Source organism: Rhinoraja longicauda, chromosome 44 (genome assembly GCF_053455715.1).
Source record: "Rhinoraja longicauda isolate Sanriku21f chromosome 44, sRhiLon1.1, whole genome shotgun sequence".
NCBI classification, from domain to species: domain Eukaryota; kingdom Metazoa; phylum Chordata; class Chondrichthyes; order Rajiformes; family Arhynchobatidae; genus Rhinoraja; species Rhinoraja longicauda.
Window position 1 is genome coordinate 405,917 of NC_135996.1, and position 19,141 is coordinate 425,057.

The following is a 19,141-nucleotide window of genomic DNA, read 5'->3' on the forward strand; positions in this document are numbered from 1 at the left end:
GTGTTTGGAACTGGGGAGGGGAAGACAGAGCGGGGGATCTGATATGAGGCTGGGGCGGTGGAGGGAACACAGACAACCCAATAGGTCCACATTGAGTGTGAATGGGCTCTTTTTATGTCCAGCTCTGGGTCATTCACGGTATACGCCTTGCCCATTAAAGCTCCAGGAGATGCTGCACTGCCTGAGGTGATCTGGGTCTGCTCTGCTCCAAGACATCTTGTTCTAATGTATGACATTGGGGAGACCACACCTGGAGAAATGTTCAGTTCTGCTTGCCCTGCTAAGGGAAGGGTGTCAGTAAACTGGAAAAGGTGGAAATAGATTGATGAAATGTTACCAGGACTGGAGGGTTTGAGGAATATGGAATATGGAGAGGCGGTGACTGCTTTCTGTGGAGAGTAAGGTCCAAGAGGTGATGTTGTACTGGTTTATTAAATCAGAAGAGGCATCGATAAGGTGAACTGCACATACTTTTCCCCAGGGAAGGAGTGTATGAAACTTGGGTGCATTGTTTAATGTGAGAGGGGAAAATTTCAAGAGGTTTTGAGGGAACAAGTTGCCAGAGGAACATGGCAGAGGTGAGTACGATTACAAAATTGAAAACCTATTTGGATGGGGACATGGAGTGGAAAGATTTGGAGGAGTATTGGGCAGGTGCAGGCGAGTGTGACCTGTTAGATCAGGCAAGTTGGTCAGAATGGATGAGTTGGGCCAAAATGCCTGTTTCTGTACTCCAGATTCCAGAACAATATGTCTATTTTTGGCATTTAGATCTAGTTGCCCAATCAGTCTTTGATTGATGTTGCATTTGTTACAGAAAGCTAACGGACTGAGACTCTCTGTGTCAGAGACAGAGAACATCTGGTGAAGAACCACAGGGAACATTGAGCAACAGATGCAAGCAAAGCTGAGGTGAGAGGGAGCTGGGACTCGGAGAGTGTATGTGTTCCCTCTGGCCTTGGTTCCCAGTGAGATATCATCATCCACTTTAACTGTCTGATTTTAAATCCTCCAGTCCTGTCTACAATATTCTGATACCCTTTGCTCTGGAATCATCAAGCCACTCTATCCTTTAATGTAAAAACACCAAAAAGGCAGGAGTAGGTTATCTTTCTCCTTCATATGATCATGACTAATCTGCCGCAGGCCTCAATTCCTTTCCTGTGTGTACTGCTCGTAGCTCTCAATTCCCCAATCTTTGAAAAATCAATATTGCTCTTCCTTGCCTCCACTGATTTCACCTCTACCACCCTCCATGGTGGATAATTCACCATGCTCTCTCTGAAGAGCTTCATGCACAACACAATAAGCTTTCAATGGCTACCCCATTATGGTGTAACTGTAACCGTAGATTTATAATCCGATACAGCATGGAAACAGGTCCTATGGGCCAACTTGTCAATGCTGACTAGGATGCCATTTTGGGCTAGGCCCATTTTCCTACATTTGGCCCATTGCCTTCTGAACCCTTCCTATACATGTATCTCATGAACTCCTATAGTGTCGTAAACAGGTGCTTTGGCCCAACCTGCCTCTTGTGTTCCTATTAATTGTTCCCCCCTCACCATAAACCTGTGCATTTACCCTGTCCATTCCGCTCATGATCTGATGCAGCTCTATAAGATCACCCCTAATACTTCAGTGCTCCAAGAAATAAGGTTCTAGCCAGCTTAACCTCTCTCTAAAGCTCAGGCCCTCAAGTCCAGGCAACATCCGTGTAAATCCTTTCTGCCCCTGTTCTAGCTTAACAACATCTTTCCTATAACAGGGTGACCAAAGCTGAACACAATCCTCTAAATCTGGCCTCACCAATGTCTTGTTTAACTGTAACAATACCTCCCAACTCTAATACTCAATGTTCTGACTGATGAAGGCCAATGTGTTGAAAGCCTTCCTGACCATCCTATCTACCTGTGATGCCATTTTCAAGGAACTATGTCCCCCTCCCCAACTGCGGCATGTCACCCGTATTTAATCGTGACTCATAGATCGCATCCAGGGCACCTGCAATTTCCTCCCTAGTTTCCTCAGACACAACTGATGAGGCTCAGGAGATTGGTCTATCTTAGAAACATAGAAAAATAGGTGCAGGAGTAGACCATTCGGCCTTCAAGCCAGCACCACCATTCAATATGATCGTGGCTGATCATCTAAAATCAGTACCCCATTTCTGCTTTTTTCCCATATCCCTTGATACCTTTAGACCAAAGAGGTAAATCCAACTCGCTCTTGAAAACAACCAGTTAATTGTCCTCCACTGCCTTCTGTGGCAGAGAATTCCATTGATTCACTACTCATCACAACCCCTTATTCTTAAACTGGGACCCCTGGTTCTGGACTCCCCCAACATCGGGAACATTTTTCATGCATTTAGCCTGTCCAATCCTTTAGACAATAGACAATAGACAATAGGTGCAGGAGTAGGCCATTCAGCCCTTCGAGCCAGCACCGCCATTCAATGCGATCATGGCTGATCACTCTCAATCAGTACCCCGTTCCTGCCTTCTCCCCATACCCCCTCACTCCGCTATCCTTAAGAGCTCTATCCAGCTTTCTCTTGAAAGCATCCAACGAACTGGCCCCCACTGCCTTCTGAGGCAGAGAATTCCACACCTTCACCACTCTCTGACAGAAAAAGTTCTTCCTCATCTCCGTTCTAAATGGCCTACCCCTTATTCTTAAACTGTGGCCCCTTGTTCTGGACTCCCCCAAGATTGGGAACATGTTTCCTGCCTCTAATGTGTCCAATCCCCTAATTATCTTATATGTTTCAATAAGATCCCCCCTCATCCTTCTAAATTCCAGTGTATACAAGCCCAATCGCTCCAGCCTTTCAACATACGACAGTCCCGCCATTCCGGGAATTAACCTAGTGAACCTACGCTGCATGCCCTCCATAGTAAGAATATCCTTCCTCAAATTTGGAGACCAAAACTGCACACAGTACTCCAGGTGCGGTCTCACCAGGGCCCGGTACAACTGTAGAAGGACCTCTTTGCTCCTATACTCAACTCCTCTTGTTACGAAGGCCAACATTCCATTGGCTTTCTTCACTGCCTGCTGTACCTGCATGCTTCCTTTCATTGACTGATGCACTAGGACACCCAGATCTCGTTGAACTCCCCCTCCTCCTAACTTGACACCATTCAGATAATAATCTGCCTTTCTATTCTTACTTCCAAAGTGAATAACCTCATACTTATCTACATTAAACTGCTTCTACAAGATCCCCTCTCATCCTAAATTTCAGTGAATACAAGCCTAGTCGACCCATTCTTTCATCGGGTCAGTCCTGCCATCCATCCCGGGAATAAACCTGCGCTGTACTCCCTCAATGACAATAATGTCCTTCCCCAAATTTGGAGACCAAAATTGCGCACAATACTCCAGGTGCGGCCTCACCAGTAGGCAGTTGCTCCTATACTCAAATCCTCTCACCATGAAGGCCAGCATGTCATTAGCTTTCTTCACTGTCTGCTATACCTGCATGCTTACTTTCAGTTACTGATGTGCAAGCACCCAGGTCTCGTTGCTCCTCCCCTTTTCCTAATCTGGAACCGTACAGATAATAATCTGCCTTCCTTTTCTTGCCACCAAAGTGGATAACCTCACATTTATCCACATTGTACTGCATCTGCCATGTATCTTCCCACTCACCCAACCAATCCAAGTCACCCTGCAGCCTCATAGTATCCTCCTCGCAGATCACACTGTCACCCATCTGCAATAACGTCATGTGTTTGGAGATTCTGTACTTCCATGACCATGATACTAACTGGTCTCAGACACTTCTGTTGACTGTCACAAGTTCGCTGGTCCTGATGTGTTTATCCATGGTAAAAACAGAGGCAAAATACTAATTGAAGATCTTGCTCATCCAAAGGGATTCCAAAGGGGTCTCATTTTCTCTCTGGCTACCCTTTTTCTGTTAATGTGCATAAAATCTCTTGGGATTGTCCTTAATGTTATTGGCCAGAGCTCGCTCCTGTTCCCTTTTTCCTCCTGATTTCCCTTTTTAGCGTGCGCCTCTGTCCCCAAAATTCCCAGCGGCATATACCTGCCCCCTGGTTATTTTTGATGACTTTTCCACTATATCAAAGAATGCAGGTCTTGTTTAGTTGCTCGTGTCAGGACAACCATCTCATCCCAGATCAGGTCAGGTCGACTGTATTGTCATACGCATATGTACGGTGAGCAGCATCATAGGTACATGGACTCGAGCAGCAAAGATAAACATTAATTATATACAAATCACACACACATTTTGCAAGAACGAAAAAAAGATTTTGTGAAAAAGAGGCATTAGTAGTCAATAGTCAATTTATTTGTCACATACACATAAATGTGCAGTGAAATGAAAAATCACCCGCAGTTCAACAATAAGACCAATAAAAATAAGCAATAAAAATATGCAATAACACATACAATCATAAACCAACACCAAACAAAAAGAAACATCCATCACAGTGAGTCTCCTCCAGTCACCTCCTCACTGTGATGGAAGGCCAGAATGTCTTTTTCTCTTCCCCTGCCGTCTTCTCCCACGGTCAGGCTGTTGGAGTTGCCACATCGGGGCGGTTGGGGCTCTCGACATTGAAGCGCCGCGCCGGATGGTTAAAGGTCCGCGGCGGGCCGACCCAAGCCCCGTGATTCGGGGCGGGCGAAGACGCTGTCGCTGCCGCTGCCGGAGCTCCCGATGTCGGCCCCCACCCTGCGGGCTTCCGACATCCAGGCTGCCCGCGCCGAAGCCTCCGGAGACGAGTCGCAGCACTCCCGCAGCATCCGAAGGCAGCCAGCGCGGCAGGTGGTGAGTCCGGGCCGCGGGCTCTGTGAACCAGAGCCCAGGTGGTCCCAGCCGGAGGCCGCCAGCTCCAGGTGCATGGCCGGTGGTAGGTGGAGCCCGCCAGCTCCAGGTGCATGGCCGGTGGTAGGCCGCAGCGGGAACGGAGACACTACACAGAAAACAAAGGTCGGGTCTCCGTTCGGGAGAGACACTTTTACAGTTCCCACCTCCCCCCCCCCCCCATCATCATAACACACAACCACAAACACTACATCGTATCTAAACTACAATTAAAACAAAAACAACATAAAACACAAAAGACAAACGGACTGCAGGCAAGCCGCAGCTGCGAGGGAAGCGCTGGCTCCTCCTTCTGAACATAATTGTATGAGAAATGCCCAGGAATTTGGCAAGTGAATCTCTTGGACTCTAATGGAAATGTGTTTTCTTACATAGCGGTTCAAATCCTATATATAGAGCTCCAGGTGTATCCACTGGATGAATTTAAATGAGAGACCGCTTGGGGCTAGCGGACTCAATGGATATGGGGAGAAGGCAGGCACGGGTTACTGAATCTGGATGAACAACCATGATCACAATGAATGGCGGTGCTGGATCGAAGGGCTGAATGGCCTCCTTCTGCACCTATTTTCAATGTTATGCCTACCAGACATGATAAGTAGGCAGAGAAAAGATCACCCAATCAGGCCGGGTCTGATGAATGCAGTGACAGTTGCTAACCTGCTCTGGGCTTGTAATTGGATCCAGGCAGTTCAGCCTCCGGCACACTGGAATATCATCGTCATCATTTCTTGGGGAAGCTAGTTTCACTTTCGAGGTTAAGTTTCTATTCATCATCAGGAAATGACTTTCAGTAAATCATTGCCTGCAACACCCTTCTCAATCGACTCCACATCAAAAGTGCAGCTAAAGCTGTGAAAAGAAATTCAAAGAGCTTTGTATCTAATGAACACAATGAGGTACAGAACTCTGTAATTCCTTCTGTATAAAGTTTATGTGTTAATCATTGTTTGTTTGAAAGTATGTGTAATGTATTACATGTAATTGGTACTAAATGTTTAGAGATATGTCATTAAGTGGCTGGACGTGTAGAAAGAAGGTTATTTTAAGCTGATGAACTTTCATTATAGAAAAGTATCTTATCTCCTATCTGGCGAAATTGCAGCCAGTCTTCAGAAAGCAAATGTTTTTGTTATTCAGACTTCTTGCAAGTGTAATACTTTCTCTGTCATTGTGGTTACATATGTGTACCAGTTGTCATATGGACAAAGTAGGCCTTTCGATCCACCATCTTCATGCTGACCATCAAGTATATCTACTTAAAGACAATCAAACCATTCCTTCTCACCAGAGATGCTGCCTGTCCTGCTGAGTTAGGCCAGCATTTTGTGTCTACCATTCCCGACTACAACAGGGAGTGCAGAAGGTGAAAGGAAAGAGAGTGCAAATTGAACGTCTCAATTTAGAGTAGCGCAGTGGTAGTGTTGCTGCTTCACAGCGCGGGAGACAAGGGTTCATTCCTGACCATGGGTGCTGTCTATACAGTGTTTCTATGTTCTCCCTGTGACAGCTTGGGTTTTCCCCAGGTGTCATAGAGTCATGGAGGTATACAGCGTGAAAATAGGCTCTTGGCCTATCTTACCCCCGCCGACCAATATGTCCCATCTACACTAGTCCCACTTGCCTGCATTTGGCCCATATCCCTCTAAACTATCCTGTCCAAGGTGTCACAAAATGCTGGAGTAACTCAGCAGGTCAGGCAGCATCTCAGAAGAGAAGGAATGGGTGACGTTTCGGGGCGAGACCCTTCTTCAGACTGATGTCAGGGGGGCGGAACAAAGGAAGGATATAGGTGGAGACAGGAAGATAGAGGGAGAACTGGGAAGGGGAGGGGAAGAGAGGGACAGAGGAACTATCTAAAGTTGGAGAAGTCAATGTTCATACCGCTGGGCTGCAAGCTGCCCAAGCGAAATATGAGGTGCTGTTCCCCCAATTTCCAGTGGGCCCCACTATGGCACTAGAGGAGGCCCATGACAGAAAGATCAGACTGGGAGTGGGATGGGGAGTTGAAGTGCTCAGCCACCGGGAGATCAGGTTGGTTAAGGCGGACTGAGCGAAGGTGTTGAGCAAAACGATCGCCGAGCCTGCGTTTGGTTTCGCCGATGTAAAGAATTTGGCACCAAGAGCAGTGGGTACAATAGATGAGGTTGGAGGAGGTGTAGGTGAACTTCTGTCTCACCTGGAACGACTGTTTGGTTCCTTGGATGGAGTTGAGGGGGGAGGTAAAGGGACACGTGTTGCATCTCTTCCGGTTGCAGGGGAAAGTTCCCGGGGATGAGGTGGTTTGGGTAGGAAGGGACGAGTGGACCAGGGAGTTACGGAGGGAACGGTCTTTGCGGAACGCAGAAAGGGAAGGGGATGGGAAGATGTGGCCAGTAGTGGGGTGCCGTTGGAGGTGACCGAAATGTTGGAGGATGATTTGTTGGATATGCTGGCTGATGGGGTGGAAGGGATGGGAATCTGGATGAGAATAATCCTTGCCAGAGCAAGGATTCAGAGTTCAAGTATATTAGTCCCAATATGACCAAGAGTTAGAGGTCATTTGGTGCCATTTAAATTAACATTGTTTGCACACCTCTGGATCGAGTCTCTTCTAAGATGTTAAGCGTGAGGGCATTTGTGCAGGATAATGCAATTTCTGTGGTAAATGCAGCTGTCTCTGCTTAAAACATTTGGTGTGTAAAACAACACTGAACCATAACATAATATCAAAAGAGAAATATAACAAGAACAAGGTCAGTGACCAGTCTTGTGACTAGTGGTGTGCCTCAAGGTTCGTTGTTGGGCCCATTTTTCGTTTGTCATTTCCATCAATGATTTTGATAAGAACGTGCAAAGCATGATTAGGAAGTTTTCAGATGACACTAAGGTGGGTCGTATTGAAGTAAGTGAAGATAGTTGTCAAAATTTGCAGCAAGATCTTGATCATTTGGGCGGGTGAGCTGAGGAATGTTTGATGGAATTTGAAACAGAGAAGTGTGAGATGTTGCATTTTGGAAAGACTAATAAGGGCAGGACCTACACAGTGAATGGTAGGGCTCTGGGAAGTGTTGTCAAGCACATGGATCTCAGAGTGCAGGTACATCGTTAGTTGAAAATGGCATCACAGATAGATGGGGTGTCAAGAAAGGCCTTCATCAGAGTATTGAGTACAGAAGTTGTGAGGTCATGTTACATTTATATAAGACGTAGGTGAGGCCACATTTAGAGTGGAGGAAGGAACGACAGAGGCTGGTTTACACCAAAGACAGACACAGAGTATTGTGTTCAGTTTTGGGCACCATGTTGTTGAAAAAATGGTTTCAAGCAGGAAAGGGTGCAGAGAAGATATACAAGGATGTTGCTCGGAATTGAGGACCGGAGCTACAGGGACAGGTTGAGCAGGCGAGGCTTCTATTCCTTGAAGCACAGGTGGATGAGGATGGTCTTATAGAGGTGTACAAAATCATGAGAGGAATAGTTCAGGTAAATGCACAGAGTCTCTTGCCTAGATTAGCAGAATCGAGCAGCAGAGGACATAGGTTTAAAGTGAAGGGGGGAAATATTTAAGAGGAACCTGAGGCGTAACTGTTTATGCAAAGGGAGGTGGGGGATGGGACGAGCTGCCGCAGGAGGAAGTTGAGGCTAGTACTATCACATAGTTTAAGAAACATTTAGACAGGTACATGGATAGGACAGTTTTAGAGGAATACAAGTGGGCCCGTTGGGCCCGTCCTCGTAGGGTTTCCATTGCGACCTGGGGAAATTTATATGTATACAAATTGTACATTAAAAAGTAAGGTGTAACATTGTTTATTACCCTTATTTTTGCTAATGGTATGTTGTTTATGGATGGTTGCACTTCAGGGCAGGTGTAACCACTTTTGTCCTCTGGAGTAAACCAGTTTTTCCAGGTCTCTTTTAATCCCCTAATTCTTTCTCTCCACCACCCACTTAGAACTGTAATAACACGTCCCCTTTAAGGTCCACCTACTCTCCTGGCCACGAGCAAATGAGCCACATCCATGTCCAATTCAGGATCATTTGTCCAATTAACCCAGTCCTGCTGAACTTCCCCTTACAAACCACGCAGCTCAGAGGGGATGAAGCCACAGGAATGGTTCTAGATATCATCTCGCTTTGTCTCTAGAAATAAAGCCCATTGGATGAGTTCACCTGTGTGCTGTGGTGTGCGTGTGCCCGTGGTGTGCATGTCCCTGTGCCTGTTCGTATGTCTGTGCCTATGCGTGTGCGTTCATTATTGATCCGGAGTCATGACAGAAACCACATTACTGGAGAATGTGGGCAAGAGTGCACTGCCTCCTCACACAATGCAGGGACAGATCTGTGGATTGTGTGGTAATGGATCATTATCTAGGGCCAGCTGGTGTTCAGTGGCACAGCAGGCCCCCCAAACCTATGAGGAGATTATTGTCTGTGTTGAATGAGTCCAAACTCTATGAGCCCTGGCTTCGGGTCCCTGCATGAGCAAAACCCTGACTCCACCCTGGAGGGAGGTGGGGCGCTGACTGGCTCAGGAAGGAGGAGATGGCAGAAGTGCCTCCCATAACCAGACCTCGAAGACGAGCCAAAGTCTGCAGACACAGGACACCCCTTGACCCAATCCAAATTATGGCTGGCATGTTGCACCATCCATGGGGGCCAGAAGAAAGGACAACCACCCTGAATGTACACCCTCTAATGGCCAACCTACATTAGCTTTATTAGACTTGACCAGTTACATTACTCTGGTCCGGCTAGAACTGTTACCTACAGGCAAATAGGTATCTGAGATTCTCCCACTGACATGTGCATGGTGATATACGCCAAGTTCCAGCTGCCTGTATATGTATTGCCATGAAGCACCACAGCTGGTCACTCACTGTAGGGGTGGTTAAAGACTCCTGGTTCCACTCCTTGTTATGTGACTCAGGATTGGATCACCTGTTCAACAGCCACAGGAAGGTCCAAACCTCACGTTCTTCGAGTAGAAACCCTGGGAGTCTGGTTTGCACCCAGTGTATCTGTGGGACCCACAGGCCAGAGATAAGCAGAATGAAGAGAAGAGAATGTTGGTTAGACAGGTTTGTGAGTTTGAAGCAGAGCTGGAGGATGAATGGAAGCAGTGTGTACAAGGAAGAAGCTGGAGATGGACCTCAAAGGTCTGGAAGCACAAATTGAGGCTGTGAATAAAAGTTGTGATAAGACATTTAAACAACTTTGTAGTCTTCAGGCACAGATGAAAGACCACCAATGTGAGCTGGGAGAGGCGTGTCTGAAGAAGGGTCCTGAAAAGTCACTCATTCCTTCTCTCCAGAGATGCTGCCTATCCCACTGAGTTACACCAGCATTTTGTGTCTACCTTTGAGCTGGGAGAGGCTTGTATTTCCAGGGAGGAGATCTTCACTCTAAGAAGAATGAAAAGAAGCTGAAGAATCTCGAGGCAGAAATCTTGCAGCTTCATGATGAACGTGCTGCTTCGGAGAAAGACGCATGGAACCCCAGGAGTCCTGAACCCCTAAGGGTTTGAGGGACAACAATGCAGGTTGAAACTCAGAGCTTGTAGTGAGCACAGCGCTAGACAAGAGTGAAAATGCAGGGCAATAGTGGAAGCACATCTTGAGAATGTTGTTATCCTCTCCTGCCCTTTGGGAGGACCTGCTACAAATCCTGGGATTATCGCTAAGGAGGGAGAATGGGATTTCATGTCCCCATTAAGGTCCCCTCATCTCCCGGCCACAAGCGAATGAGAAAAAGTGAAGTCCAATTAAGTGTCATTGGACCAACTACCCCCATCCTACTGAACAAACCCTTATTAACCCTGGAGTGCAGAGGGGAAGGAGAAGAGGAAACTGTGGGGTTAGTTCTATACCCTTTTGTTTTGTTTCTGGAAATAAAGCTTCTCGGGTGAGTTCACCTTGCAGCGTGTGCCAAAGTATTCTTTAATGATCTGGCATCATGACTGATGCCACAGAACATAGGACAGTACAGCATAGGAGCAAGCCCTTCAGCCCACAATGAACTGATCTCATCTGCCTGCACATGATCTATATCCCATTATTACCTGGACTTATGCCTGTCTAAAAACATCTTCAACACCACTATCATAACTGGCTCAACCATCACCCCTGGCAATGCGTTCCACACCCCCACTCATCTCAATGTAAAAAAACCTTTCCTCGCACATCTGCATTAAATTTTCTCCTTCTGACCTTATAGTTATGTCCTGTAGGTTTGGACATTTTCACCCTGTGCAAAAGGTTCTACCCTATCTATGGCTCTCCTAGCTTGATATATTTCTATCAAGTCTCCCCTCAACTACTGGCGTTCCCGAAAATGCAATCCAAGTTTATCCAACTTCTCACTGCATCTGAAACTGTGTAATGCAGGCATCATTCTGTTAAACCTCTGCACCCTCTCCAAAACCTGCACATCTTTCCTGTAATGGAGCGACCAGATCTGCACGCAATTCTCCAAATGCAGCCTAACAAATGTCCTATAGAGCTGCATCATGACTTCCTGACTCTTATATTCATGGCCCCTAGCAATGAAGGCAAGCATACCATACTCCTACTTTACCATCATATTCATTTGTGCTGCCACCTTCAATGAGCTTTGAACTTGGACTCCAACATCCGTCTGCACATCAATGCTGTTCAGGGTCTAGCCATTACCTGTGTTAAATTCCATCTACCATTTCTTTGAAGATAGACACAAAATGCTGGAGTAACTCAGCAGGACTGGCAGCATCTCTGGATAGAAGGCATGGGCGACGTTTCGGGTTGAGACACCTCTTCAGACTGAGAGTTAGGGGAGAGGGAGAAACAGAGATAAGGAAGGGTAAGGTGTGTAAACAAGACATCAAATGAGATGCAGGTCAAGGAAAATGTAGAATAGATCATTGTTGGCCAGGAGAAGGTCACAACGTAGTATACCGAGAAACCATTTAATCAGGGACAGTCTGGTCAGAGAAGTAGGAAGGGAGAGGGATGGAGAGGGATGCAGAGAGAGGGAAAGCAAGGGGTGAAGAGGTGTCTCGACCTGAAAAGTCGCCTATGCCTTCTATGCAGAGATGCTGCCAGTCCTGCTGAGTTACTCCAGCATTTTGTGTCTATTTTCAAAGAAATGGTAGATGGACGTGAAGTTAGAGAGGTTAATATTCATACCACTGGGGTGTAAGCTGCCCAAGCGAAATATTGAGGTGCTGTTCCTCCAATTTGCGCTGGGCTTCACTCTGACAGTGGAGGAGGCCCAGGACAGAAAGGTCAGTGTGGGAATGGGAGGGGGAGTTAAATTGTCTTTTGAAACAGGTACATTTAGACAGACTGAGCAGAAGTGTTCAGCTAAACATATGAAACAATCGTCGAGCCTGCACGTCACCCATCCCTTCTCTCCAGAGATGTTGCCTGTCCCACTGAGTTACTCTGGCACTTTGTGTTTATCATATCATATCATATCATATATATACAGCCGGAAACAGTCTTTGGTATAAACCAGCACCTGCAGTTCCTTCCTGCCATTTCTTTGCCCATTTATGCAGCTGATTTATATCCTGTTGTATCTTTTGACAGCATTCCTCACCCTCGTAAAAGGACTGAGGAGGGAGGTTGGCTTATGTCTTTATTGAGGGTCTGTTAATTGTTAATTGTTAACTGTATGTTTGTGTTGTCATTTGTGAGCGGAGCACCAAGGTACATTCCTTGCATACTTGGCCAATAAACTTATTCATTCATTCAGTCATTCATGTTATGGTGTAAGAAGCTGGGAGTATTACCGGACTATTGATGCAAGAGTTCAAATCCCACCACTGATTTTGGGAAGTTTACATGCTTTAAAGATTTGTAGCATAGGGAGGGATATGGATCATTTGCAGACAGATAAGTGTTTGACTTGGCATTATGTTCAAAACAAAAATTGTGGACTGAAGGACCTGTTCTTGTGCTATACTCTCCGATGTGACAATATCCATCCTGACAGTTTGTTCCACCTGTTCATCAGCTAATTTCTTGCCACAGCTGTGTAAGTGCCTTGCAGTATGTCCAGAGAAGTGTAACACCTGTACTAATAGCCGTTTCAATAGTTTTTTTATTCGTGTCATCACACAACTGTTTGCCAATAGTGAGCAAATTTTAGTGCCACGTCGTTGGCCTCTGCAAGATCCTTCACAGTGCATGTGTCATGCAGCATGTCACAGCTCAGGAGATGTTCCATGGTCTGGAGGCCCCGTCCGCATTCGCAGTTTGCCGCATCTTCAGTATATCACCACTTCAGCATGTTCAATTAGTTCCTCCCCATGCCTGTCCGCAGTGTGTTGAGACTGCACCAGGTTATCCACGGTTGGTCGGAACCTGGTGGGAGTTTCTCAGAGGGATCGATTGCCATGTGAAAGTCTTCCGGGGATTTCTTGAGTCTCTCCTCCCAGACTTTGAGCCTTCTGGACGATGCACTACAGTCCAGGGGATGGACAGATGAGAGGAAACTTCTGCGTTATTTCAAACGCTGAGTAGCAAAGGGTGGTCATGTTGGGGGCGCCTTTCATCCTCTGATTGTCTGAGGCATTCTTTTTTGACTGGCTGTAGCTCTTCTGATTCCAGGAGGTGCAATGCCAGAGAGTAGGTAGATGCTGTCAGTTTTGGTAGGTTTCATGAATCCACTGATGCAGCGACAGCTTGTGTTTAGCACAGGATCAACCTTCCTTGGATGAGCTGAGCGCTCCCATACTGCGCACGCATACTTGGCAGTGGAGAAGCAGAGACCCAGAGGTGTTGATCGAATGATTTTAGAATTTGCTCCCCATTTTGAGGTACTCAACTTGCTAAGAAGAGCATTTCTGGAACTAACTTTTCCTTTAAGCTTTGTCGGTCAGAGATCGATCAAGAGTCACACTGAGATAGACTGGACTGTCACAGTGCTCCAACCACACCACACACTGTTTCAATAGTAATTCATGTGTAACTTTCCCCGTGGACAAGTGCAGAATTAGTTTCCCTCTGTGTGTTTAACCTACAGTAGTTGACCAGATGAGGAGATGCCTTTGAACTACATTTGTGACATAATTGAAGTCAGTGCTGATCAGAAGTGGTTCAACTACATTCACCAGTGTTCAACATTAGCATCAGTAAATTGTGCAGCATGGACCCCTAAAGATGAAGTTGCAACTCAAGGTTCAAATTCTGTTATAGATTTTTAAATTTCCTTTTGGAATCCATGCTCCTGCTTCTACTCTGCTGGATTCACCTTTCTAGAATTTCACTGCATCACAGTACAATATTTCAAAGTAGTGGTTTAAAGAACATTGTGTCTCCTTCGGCCATGGAGTAAATGGTTCTTCATCCTGCATGGCTGGTAAGAATTGGATGTTATAATGTTTAAGGACATATTTCCTTTGTTGAATCTCATCGAGTGATACAGCGTGGAAACAGGCCCATCTGCCCAACTTGCCCACACTGGCCAACATATCCCAGCCACACCAATCCCACCTGCCCGTTTTTGGCCCATGTCCCTCCAAACCTGTCCTTTCTATGTACCTGTCTGACTGTTTCTTAATAGTTGGGATAGTCCCTACCTCAACTATGTCCTCTGGCAGTTTGTTCCACACACCCACCTCCATTTGTGTGAATAGGTCACCGCTCAGATTCCTATTAAATCTTTTCCCTTCCACCTTAAACCTATGTTCTCTGGTTCTCGATACACCTACCCTGGGCAAAAGACTCTGTGCATCTACCCGATCTATTCCTCTCATGATTTTATACACCTCTGTGAGATCACCTCTCATCCTCCTGCTCTCCAAGGAATAGAGTCCCAGCCGACTCAAACAGTCCCTTTAGCTCAGACCCTCTAGTCCTGGCCGCATTTAGAAAATTGCGTTCAGTTCTGGGCACCTTGTTGTAGGAAAGATATTTTCAAGCTTGAAAGGGTTCAGAAAAGGTTTACGAGGATGTTGCAGCTTTATTGGACTTTTTATTTGAAATTTTGCATACAATTCTCGTCACTCCATTACAGTAAGGATATGGAGGCTTTAAAAATGTGCAGATGAGGTGTCCCAGAATGTTGAACGGATCAGGGGATATTAATTATAAGGAGCATTTGGACAGACTTGGATTGTTTTCTCTGGAATGCCAGAGGCTTTGGGGAGTCCAAATATAATTATATCAATTTATGAGAGGCATATACAGGAAAAACAGTCAGTACCTTTTTCTCGGGATGGAAAAATCAAATACTAAAGAGCATATGTTTAATGTGCAAGGGGCAAGATTTGAAGGAGATGTGTTGGCCAATTATTTTTATATTGAAGGTGATGAGAGATTGAAATGTACTGCCAGGGTTGGTGGTTGAAGCAGATATGATAGAGGCATTTAAGAGAGAAGCATATGAGAAAAGCGTCTCTAGCATGTCTGATCTGCTGACTATTTCTGAAGCGTTGGAGGTTGGCTGCGACCGATTTTCATGTGTTTTCTTCTCTTACAGCAAAACAGTGAGGGATTTAAAGGAGAAGCTCGATCAGCTTCAGTGTCACTTCACGTGGGCCCCACAGAAGGATACCATTGACCTGGATGATATGATGTACAGATTACAAGATTCTATAGATCTGAATTTGAAGTATAAGGCCAGGTCCTGCAACCAATTTGCTTTTGTAAACTGCCTGCAGGGCAACTATGAAGAAGCTTTTGAAAATTTAAAGGAAGCTGAAAAGATTCTGAGGGAGAACCACAAAGATGCATTTGAAAGAAGAAGCATCATCACCTATGGAAACTACGCCTGGGTGCATTACCACATGGGACAACTGACCGAGGCCCAGTCCTACCTCGACAAGCTGGAGATGATCTGTAAACCGCTCACTGATGGCCCCCGCTACACAGCAATGATACCTGAAGTGTATGGGGAGAAGGGATGGTCATTGTTGAGATCGGCAGCTCAATACTATGAAGAGGCTATGGAATGTTTTGAGAAAGCTCTGGAGGAAGATCCCAATAACACAGACTGGATCATGGGCTACGCAACTGCTCTGTATCGTCTGGAACCAATTCCTGGAACCCCAGAGAAATGCACAAGGAGTCAGTGCGTGAAGCATTTGAGACGTGTGCTGGAGCTTGATCCAGATGAATCTTTGGCCATGGTGATGTTGGCCCTAAAACTGCAAGAGATCAAGCAAAAGGAGGAAGCAAATGAATTAGTTGAACGAGCCGTACAGAAAAGCCCTGATGTTCCAAAAGTGCTTCGTAATGCGGCAAAATTTTACAGACTAGAACAAGCTGTGGAAAAGGCAATTGAGCTGCTGAAAAAAGCATTAGGAATCACTCCACACAACAGCGTCCTACACGACCAAATAGGTATGTGCTATAGAGTGCAACTGCTTGAACTGTTGAAAAATAGATTGAGCTCTGATCCACAATATCTTGAATTTCAACAGAAAAAGTTGTTGATCGAAAATTGCAAGCATCACTTTGGAAAGGCATTTGAACACCGTCCAAGGACAGCTATTAAATCACAACTAGATTATGCGGACATCTGTCTAAGAAATGGAGAGAATTCCAAAGCAGGGGAGGTCTACAGCAAACTGCTGGAGTTAGAGGGTATTCGTCCAGATAATATGCAGAGAATATGTTTACAGGCTGGCTTATTTCAACTGCAGAAGAGAAGGGCTGATTCAAATGCTGTCAAATTATTCCAGAAAGGACTGAAGATTAAAAATAACTCCAAAGCGTGGAAAATGTGTTATGAAAATTTGGACAAGTGGGTAGAAAGGACACTTTGCAGGGATCCACATGACAGCAAGGCACTTGGTGTCAAAGGGTTAATGTATCAGATGGACGGGGACAAGTCTAAAGCTATTGAATACTTTGAAAAGGCCTTGGAATTCGATCCCAGCAATGAAGAATATCTCAGTGCTCTATGTGAATTACGCCTTTCGTTTGAAGACCATCATGAACATTAAAAGATGCAACAATTTCACCTAAACCAAGAAAAGTATGAGTGGGGTGTTTGTTTCTCTAATTATATTCTGTTCTCACCTTCTCCAAATTGGAACTGCACTCATGAATGTGCAATTTTTTAAGATAACCTTGTGTTAATACAATCCAACCTATGTGGATCTTTCAATAATAGTGACACTTTTGCTACATAGAGAGGGAGAAAGAGATAGAGAGAGAGAAAGTGCATGGCACACAGCACACTGACTAATCCAAAGTGCTTACTTGTGACACTATAAAACAATGGAGACTTTTACCTCTGTCCAAGGTACAATGAGGAACACAACACATGTTGTGTTCTGATGTTCAACTTGGACATTGTCACCTTCAAATCATGCAATATTCATATTACATCCATCTTTATTAACATGACCGTTATCGCTACAATTGAAACTGGGTTGTAACATGCTAACTTAGTGCATGACATAGTTAAATCATGCGATCTAGATAGCGTGAACAGTTACAGAATGAGAAGCCTGTGGAAGCCATTTCAATAGATAGAATTATTAAAAGAGAACTCCGCCACAAAGTTCTTTATCTTGAAGATAGACTTCAAGGCAATACAAAATATAACATGGTTGTAGTGGTGTACAGGGCTGAGTCTGAATACGACCCACGAGTGTTAAATATGCTTTAATCAGTTACCGAAGACTCAAATGTTCAAACTTAAATATTTATAACTGATTCAATCTGTTATTAACTTGTCACGTGCAATTCTGTTCTCTGTTGCCAAAGGACAAATGGCAATGGTAAAACAATAAAATAAGGTCAATAGAATAACAGGTTGTTTGCTTACCTGTAATGGGGTGGAATTGGGCTGCGTTTACTCTGCTGTGTCTTTCAGAGGTGCATGATGTATATTTGTTTGGAAGAAGTAAAAGTCCTGAAGTGCCTTCTGGAATAAACAAAACATCAAAGGAAAATTCTGTACATAAGTCGATGAATCTTTGTTCGTTGAGCAATCTCATAAATTGCTCCCAGTGATCACTGTATTTGGCGCTCTTAAATAAAGTCGATTGTCTTTCCCGATCTTTGTGTTGTGTTTTAATACAAAGAAATAGAAAGGATGGTGTCTGAATGTGCTCTACGCCAGAAATAAAGGTAAACACAATCGAAAGAAGAAATGATACCCAATTAGACTCCACCAATGCTATGGCATACCTTGCATATAGATTTGTTCACCTCCATCCAAGAATGGTACTTGATTGTAGCCTGCTACTACGCAAAGATTCCATTCATCAGAAACATGAAAGACCTGAGGGCATCAACAATGTCTACAGCTGTACGGATACTGTTTGCTGATCAAGGGATATGTCAGAAGGTGATTTGTGATAATAGGAGCCTGTTTGCTTCGAAATAATTCAAGGAGTTGCAGAAGAATATGGGTTCATCATCACCACAGTTTTACCGCGCTATCCGAGGGGACGCGGGTTCTTAGAAAGACAGTGAAGATAATGCTCATCAAATGCCGAGAGCCAAGGGAAGATCCAAACCACGCCTTGTCGTCACTTAGAGCAACACCACTGAGAGCTGACGTGGAGTCACCAGCAGAGCTACTGAATGGCAAAAAGTACAAAACAACCAATACACCCTCCACAAGACCAGGTGGAAGTACGACATCAACTGACGGATGCTCAAGTGGAAGGAAGTCAGTCTTTCAACAGACATGCCAAAGCATTGCCAGAACTGCTGAGAGGACAGCATGTTCATGTCCAGGATTCTGTTCTGAAAATATGGACACCTGCAAATGTTATGGGAAGAGCTGAGACTCCCAGATCGTACATCGTTGAGACGGAGACTGGGACGCAGTTAAGAAGAAACAGGGGTCACATCCAACCAACACCTGACCTGGTGAACCAGAGAAGTTTGTCATCACCACCATCAACCCCCACCACACCTGCAACCACATCGACAACGTGGAGTACAACACCAACACTACCACAATACACACAGTCTGTAATGTCACCAGATGTCAAGCCAAATGAGTTAAAAGATGCAGAACATAGAGGTGACATCAAATCAACAAGAGACAGAAAGATACAAAAAAAACACCAGACAGGTGCTGTGATCCATATTACAGATAAAGACAAAACAAAGTTGGATACACCGACATCAACGAACAGAACTGTTATCGACCCCAAAACCTGGAATAACAGCATCTGTGGAGAAAAAGAACAGGTGGCGTTCTCGTCAAGAACCTTCTTCAGACTGAGTCAGGGGAAAAGGAAACGGGTGATTTAGATGTTGAAGTAGAGAAATCATACAAATGATTTGCTAAGGGGCATGCTAATTAAGTGCATGATGTAGTGATCGCGACGACACCTCTGAG

At 45.1% G+C, this 19,141-nt stretch overlaps 1 protein-coding gene across 3 annotated transcripts; it reads left to right on the top strand.

Annotated features, from left to right (window-relative positions):
• The first annotated feature begins 337 nt into the window (after nucleotides 1-337).
• On the top strand, nucleotides 338-18,074 carry LOC144612296 (interferon-induced protein with tetratricopeptide repeats 5-like). Of its 3 annotated transcripts, XM_078431877.1 has the most exons (4): nucleotides 338-578; nucleotides 818-912; nucleotides 5,240-5,763; nucleotides 15,311-18,074. In XM_078431877.1, the coding sequence occupies exons 3-4, from the start codon at nucleotides 5,750-5,752 to the stop codon at nucleotides 16,776-16,778; spliced, it is 1,482 nt and encodes a 493-aa protein (XP_078288003.1). In that variant the 5' UTR covers nucleotides 338-578; nucleotides 818-912; nucleotides 5,240-5,749; the 3' UTR covers nucleotides 16,779-18,074. The 3 variants fall into 3 exon arrangements, with proteins under 3 accessions (XP_078288003.1, XP_078288001.1, XP_078288002.1); XM_078431875.1 differs by lacking the exon at nucleotides 5,240-5,763; XM_078431876.1 differs by lacking the exons at nucleotides 338-578; nucleotides 818-912 and having other exon boundaries at nucleotides 4,244-5,763.
• Nucleotides 18,075-19,141: the final 1,067 nt, after the last annotated feature.